Source organism: Astyanax mexicanus, chromosome 4 (assembly GCF_023375975.1).
Source record: "Astyanax mexicanus isolate ESR-SI-001 chromosome 4, AstMex3_surface, whole genome shotgun sequence".
NCBI lineage: Eukaryota > Metazoa > Chordata > Actinopteri > Characiformes > Acestrorhamphidae > Astyanax > Astyanax mexicanus.
Window position 1 is genome coordinate 58,850,001 of NC_064411.1, and position 7,500 is coordinate 58,857,500.

Sequence of the window (7,500 nt, forward strand, 5' to 3'; positions counted from 1 at the left end):
GGCGCGTGTGTGTGTTTAGGCGCGTGTGTTTTTAGGCGCGTGTGTGTGTTTAGGCGCGTGTGTGTGTTTAGGCGCGTGTGTGGGTTCAGGCGCGTGTGTGTGTTTAGGCGCGTGTGTGGGTTCAGGCGCGTGTGTGTGTTCAGGCGCGTGTGTGTGTTTAGGCGCGTGTGTGTGTACAGGCGTGTGTGTGGGTTCAGGCGCGTGTGTGGGTTCAGGCGCGCGTGTGTGTTTAGGCGCGCGTGTGTGTTTAGGCGCGTGTGTGGGTTCAGGCGCGTGTGTGTGTTCAGGCGCGTGTGTGTGTTCAGGCGCACGTGTGTGTTCAGGCGCGCGTGTGTGTTTAGGCGCGCGTGTGTGTTTAGGCGCGTGTGTGTGTTTAGGCGCGTGTGTGTTCAGGCGCGCGTGTGTTCAGGCGCGTGTGTGTGTGTTTAGGCGCGTGTGTGTTTAGGCGCGTGTGTGTGTTCAGGCGCGTGCGTGTGTGTTTAGGCGCGTGTGTGTGTTTAGGCGCGTGTGTGTTTAGGCGTGTGTGTGTGTTTAGGCGTGTGTGTGTGTTTAGGCGTGTGTGTGTGTTTAGGCGTGTGTGTGTTTAGGCGTGTGTGTGTGTTTAGGCGTGTGTGTGTGTTTAGGCGCGTGTGTGTTTAGGCGTGTGTGTGTGTTCAGGCGCGTGCGTGTGTGTTTAGGCGCGTGTGTGTGTTTAGGCGCGTGTGTGTTTAGGCGTGTGTGTGTGTTTAGGCGTGTGTGTGTGTTTAGGCGTGTGTGTGTTTAGGCGTGTGTGTGTTTAGGCGTGTGTTTAGGCGTGTGTGTGTGTTTAGGCGTGTGTGTGTGTTTAGGCGTGTGTGTTCAGGCGCGTGTGTGTGTGTTTAGGCGCGTGTGTGTGTGTTTAGGCGCGTGTGTGTTTAGGCGCGCGTGTGTGTTTAGGCGCGCGTGTGTGTTTAGGCGCGCGTGTGTGTTTAGGCGCGCGTGTGTGTTTAGGCGCGTGTGTGTTTAGGCGTGCGTGTGTGTTTAGGCGCGTGTGTGTGTTTAGGCGCGTGTGTGTGTTTAGGCGCGCGTGTGTGTTTAGGCACGCGTGTGTGTTCAGGCGCGTGTGTGTGTTTAGGCGTGTGTGTGTGTTTAGGCGTGTGTGTGTTTAGGCGTGTGTGTGTTTAGGCGTGTGTTTAGGCGTGTGTGTGTGTTTAGGCGTGTGTGTGTGTTTAGGCGTGTGTGTGTTCAGGCGCGTGTGTGTGTGTTTAGGCGCGTGTGTGTGTGTTTAGGCGCGTGTGTGTGTGTTTAGGCGCGTGTGTGTTTAGGCGCGCGTGTGTGTTTAGGCGCGCGTGTGTGTTTAGGCGCGCGTGTGTGTTTAGGCGCGCGTGTGTGTTTAGGCGTGCGTGTGTGTTTAGGCGCGTGTGTGTGTTTAGGCGCGTGTGTGTGTTTAGGCGCGCGTGTGTGTTTAGGCGCGCGTGTGTGTTCAGGCGCGTGTGTGTGTTTAGGCGTGTGTGTGTTTAGGCGTGTGTGTGTTTAGGCGTGTGTGTTTAGGCGTGTGTGTGTGTTTAGGCGTGTGTGTGTGTTTAGGCGTGTGTGTGTTCAGGCGCATGTGTGTGTGTGTTTAGGCGCGTGTGTGTGTTTAGGCGTGTGTGTGTTCAGGCGCGTGTGTGTGTGTTTAGGCGTGTGTGTGTGTTTAGGCGCGTGTGTGTGTTTAGGCGTGTGTGTGTTCAGGCGCGTGTGTGTGTGTTTAGGCGTGTGTGTGTGTTTAGGCGTGTGTGTGTTCAGGCGCGTGCGTGTGTGTTCAGGCGCGCGTGTGTGTTCAGGCGCGCGTGTGTGTTCAGGCGCGCGTGTGTGTTCAGGCGCGCGCGTGTGTTCAGGCACATGTACCTGGGGTATGATGTAATAGCGGTAGATGTAGACGGAGGCGTAGATGAGGCTGCAGGTGAACACTATTAGTGCAGTGGTTAAACAGCAGAGTCCACTCAGAGAGGAGCGCGTTTGCCCCGCCCACACCAGCTCACCTGACACCTGCAGAGAGTGACATCACATCACATCACAACTTACACTACTAACTACACTAATATCACCAAACCTACATTATTACATTATAAAAATTAATTTAAATATTATATATTATATTAATCTGAACATTATTATTATCGGTACACTAAAGTGTAATTAGTGTGTGTGTGTGTTGGAGCGGTGTGTGTGTACCTGGTTAGTGTGTGTGTGTGTGTGTGTGTGTGTGTGTGTGTGTGTACCTGGTTAGTGTGTGTGTGTGTGTGTGTGTGTGTGTGTGTGTGTACCTGGTTAGTGTGTGTGTGTGTGTGTGTGTGTGTGTGTACCTGGTTAGTGTGTGTGTTGGAGCGGTGTGTGTGTGTGTGTGTACCTGGTTAGTGTGTGTGTGTGTGTGTGTGTACCCAGTTTGTGTGTGTGTGTGTGTGTGTGTGTGTGTGTGTGTACCTGGTTAGTGTGTGTGTGTGTGTGTGTGTGTACCTGGTTAGTGTGTGTGTGTGTGTGTGTGTACCCAGTTTGTGTGTGTGTGTGTGTGTGTGTGTGTGTGTGTGTACCTGGTTAGTGTGTGTGTGTGTGTGTGTGTGTACCTGGTTAGTGTGTGTGTGTGTGTGTGTGTGTGTGTGTACCTGGTTAGTGTGTGTGTTGGAGCGGTGTGTGTGTGTGTACCTGGTTAGTGTGTGTGTGTGTGTGTGTGTGTGTGTGTACCTGGTTAGTGTGTGTGTGTGTGTGTGTGTGTGTGTGTGTGTACCTGGTTAGTGTGTGTGTGTGTGTGTGTGTGTGTGTGTGTGTGTACCTGGTTAGTGTGTGTGTGTGTGTGTGTGTGTGTGTGTGTGTGTGTGTGTGTGTGTGTGTGTGTGTGTACCTGGTTAGTGTGTGTGTTGGAGCGGTGTGTATTGATCTCCTCCGTTTGATGTTTAGGGGCGGCGGGCTGGAAGCGGATTTTCCCCATCCTGTAGAGGTGGAGGTCCTGCTGGAGGAGGTGTAGATTAGGTTGTAGATTAGGCTGTAGATTAAGATGTATATTAAGGTGGAGGTGCTGATTGAGGAGGTGCTGGAGGAGCTGAAGCCGCTGCGGCTGAAGATGATGGAGGAGGAGGAGGAGGATGAAGATGGAGGCGCTGGGTCAGACTGCACTCACCGCTCTGGCCGCCGGGTGGCACCAAAACCCTGTTTAATAAACTAAACCGGTTTATTTATAATTCCGCGCAGAAATCGCTTTAATTTAAGGAGAGTAAATAAATGTCAATTATTTTAATTTAAAACTGTTTTATTTTTCTTTTTGTAAAAAGTGAACAGAATTTCAGAAGCAGGGTGGCGCGTCACTGCAGCTGAGCTCTGATTGGCAGGAATCACTGATGCTGAATGCTGATTGGTTGGTGTGCCGAAGAGTGCATGCGTTTTTTTGCAGCATATTCCATCATTAATTGTAATAAATAATTGACATTAATTATAAATAAAATAAATGGTCGCATTTATAGAGTTAAAAATGTAGTTTTCATTTTAGTATAAATATATATATTAGAGTGTGGTGGCTAAGGGTCACCACTAGTCAGTAATACAGCGATTTGTTATTTTAGCTCCACAGATTCACTAAAACAGGAAAAGTGATTTATTTTTTTCTTATTTATTTTAATCCGGATTAGAGCAGATTTTAGTTCAGCAAAAAAACCCGGATCATTTTAGTAAAAATTCAGAGGAAATGCTACAGCGGGCGCTACACTGCACTGCTGTTCACACAGAGATTAAATAACATAAAAAAAATAATAACCCGCCAATAATAGACGCCGCCTGTTGGAGCTGACGTTCAGCAGGGCCGCCATATTGGATGGGTCTCCCACGCGCCCCCAGTTCATTTATTTACACTGAGGAAGGTGTTTTAATATATTTATAATAATCACAACTCTTCCATTTTGTATCTTATTTACACTCGGTTTGGTTTGTTACAAACAGCAGAGATGTAGTAATGATTCAGGACGCTGTAACACATCACAAATACCTGCTTTCATACTGAAATACTTTATTTTATACTCTTTAACAAAGACAGACATATGGAATGGCATATTAATATATGTATAAAATTAATTAATTTTATATTTTAATGAAGAAACAAGTTTTATTGTTCGTTTGAAATAAGAACAATACTTATATACACAAATATTTTTACATACATGTGTTTGTGTATTGTTCATATTTCAAATAAACAATAAAAGATTAAAGTGGATGTGGTAGGGGCGTAATTAGTTCATAACATTTAGTTCTATTTTACCTTTATAGACTTTGTAACACTAACAGTTGCTTTACATCCCCCCAGGTGAACCTATATGCCCACCCTCTGAAAGTGCCATCTGTAATATGCTCACTACAATCTCCTACTGCTCACTACAATCTCCTACTGCTCACTACAACCACCTACAATCTCATTACAATCTCCTACTGCTCACTACAATCTCCTACTGCTCACTACAATCTCCTACTGCTCACTACAATCTCCTACTGCTCATTACAATCTCCTACTGCTCATTACAATCTCCTACTGCTCATTACAATCTCCTACTGCTCACTACAATCTCCTACTGCTCATGACCATCTCCTACTGCTCACTACAATCTCCTACTGCTCACTACAATCTCCTACTGCTCACTACAATCTCCTACTGCTCATGACCATCTCCTACTGCTCACTACAATCTCCTACTGCTCACTACAATCTCCTACTGCTCACTACAATCTCCTACTGCTAACTACAATCTCCTACTGCTCACTACAATCTCCTACTGCTCACTACAATCTCCTACTTCTCATGACCATCTCCTACTTCTCATGACCATCTCCTACTGCTCACTACAATCTCCTACTGCTCACTACAATCTCCTACTGCTCACTACAATCTCCTACTGCTCACTACAATCTCCTACTGCTAACTACAATCTCCTACTGCTCACTACAATCTCCTACTGCTCACTACAATCTCCTACTGCTCACTACAATCTCCTACTGGATTCAGGCTTTGCATTGTGAGCCACACTAATGAAAAACAGGGAGAGGAGAAGAAAAACTGTCTGAGAACCAAAATTGGTGGACAAATATCCAGAATCTCAAGGTTTCAGGTTCCTCTCCAGAGATCCTAATGTTCTCTTCTCCACGGTGAGCAACATAATCAAGAAGTTTCCAACACAGGACACTAACAACAGGACACAGGACATACAGGACAGTAGCTAACCTCCCTGGATGTGGGTGAAAGAGAAATATGATAAAAGATGTCAGCGCTGGTTCGTCCGGATGGTGGATTAGCAGCTCCAATCAAGTTCCAGACGAATGAATTCCGTCCTGGAGGCTCAGGGTGCATCAGTGTCAGCATGAACCATCCATCCAGACCCAGGAGAAACACACTGTCGACACATTAAATACTAGACTGCAGTTTAACTTGAATAATTCAAAATCCTTCTGAGAAAACATCTTGTGGAGAGACGAGACCAAGACAGAGCTTTTTGCTAAATCATTGAGTTCAACAAAAACAGAAAGAGGCCTAAAAAGAAAAGAACACAGAACCTACAGATAAATATGGTGGAGGTTTAAAGATGTTTTGCTGCCTCTGGCTCTAAATTCCAAAACAGGAAGTAAAAGAAGCTTCAAGACGCCACAAAAAAACACACCCACCTATAATCATGATCCTTCACAACCGACCCGTCACTACTATCATATACTATTATATACTATAATGTACTAGTATACATTATAATAAACTAAAATATACTATAATATACTATTATATACTATAATGTACTAGTATACATTATAATAAACTAAAATATACTATAATATACTATCATATACTATTATATATTATTATACACTATCATATACTATTATACACTATACTATACTATTGTACACTATAATATAATAGTATACATTATAATAAATTAAATATACTATAATATACTATCATATACTATTATATACTATTATATACTATCATATATTATTATATACTATAATATACTACAAACTGCAGCAACATCCCATAATATACTTTACTAAACAAGACAAGCAGACACTTATTTGTTTAGAGGTTTTATTTAGTTTATTTGCTTTTTTTTCATCAGAGCAGCCAGAAACAGACTGAGACACAGTAAGACAATGAGACACTAAAACACTGACTGAGAGACTGAAATAGTGATGAGACGTAAGAAGTGAGACAGTAGTGGGACAGTGAGACAGGCAGTAAGAGAGTTAAGGACAATGAGACAGATAAGAGTGAGACATGTTTAGTAGAGGGAGAATGGGAAATAGTAGATTAGATATTAAACAGCAGAATATTTTACACACAGTAAGTATTTCACCCAGCGCAGAACCTGCCCAGGGTTCTAGATAATCTACATATTTAAAAAGCTCAGAACAAACACAGAAGCACAGACTCAACACAGTCTAAACGCTCACTACAGCTCCGTCCCCAGCACAGACTCAACACAGTCTAAACTCAACACATCACCCCATTCAACACACTGACCCACTCAACATACACCGACCCACTCAACACACCGATCCACTCAACACACCACCCCACTCAACACAACACCTCACTCAACACACTGACCCACTCAACACACTGACCCACTCAACACATTACCCCACTCAACACACTGACCCACTCAACATACACCGACCCACTCAACACAACACCCCACTCAACACACTGACCCACTCAACACATCACCTCACTGAACACACCGCCCCACTCAACACAACACCCCACTCAACACACTGACCCACTCAACACATCACCTCACTCAAGACACTGACCCACTCAACACACTGACCCACTCAACACACACTGCCCCACTCAACACACTGACCCACTCAACACACACTGCCCCACTCAACACACTGACCCACTCAACACATCAACCCACTCAACACACTGACCCACTCAACACACCGATCCACTCAACACACCACCCCACTCAACACAACACCTCACTCAACACACTGACCCACTCAACACACTGACCCACTCAACACATTACCCCACTCAACACACTGACCCACTCAACATACACCGACCCACTCAACACAACACCCCACTCAACACACTGACCCACTCAACACATCACCTCACTGAACACACCGCCCCACTCAACACAACACCCCACTCAACACACTGACCCACTCAACACACTGACCCACTCAACACACACTGCCCCACTCAACACACTGACCCACTCAACACACACTGCCCCACTCAACACACTGACCCACTCAACACATCAACCCACTCAACACACCGACCCACTCAACACACTGATCCACTCAACACACCGCCCCACTCAACACACTGACCCACTCAACACATCACCCCACTCAACACAACACCCCACTCAACACAACACCCCACTCAACACACTGGCCCACTCAACACATCCCCCCACTCAACACAACACCCCACTCAACACAACACCCCACTCAACACACTGACCCATTCAACACACTGCCCTACTCAACACACTGACCCACTCAACACATCAGC

The 7,500-nt window shown here is 45.8% G+C and overlaps 1 protein-coding gene across 1 annotated transcript in view; it reads right to left on the bottom strand.

The window, feature by feature from the left end:
• itm2ca (integral membrane protein 2Ca) overlaps window positions 1-3,127 on the bottom strand; it is a 20,232-nt gene extending 17,105 nt beyond the window's left edge. The window contains exons 1-2 of the mRNA XM_049478973.1: window positions 2,837-3,127; window positions 1,846-1,986 (exon numbers count right to left, since the gene is read on the bottom strand). Coding sequence (XP_049334930.1) covers window positions 1,846-1,986; window positions 2,837-2,923 — 228 coding nt within the window. The 5' untranslated portion in view covers window positions 2,924-3,127. The remainder of the gene's footprint in view (window positions 1-1,845; window positions 1,987-2,836) is intronic.
• Between the last annotated feature and the right edge of the window lie 4,373 nt (window positions 3,128-7,500).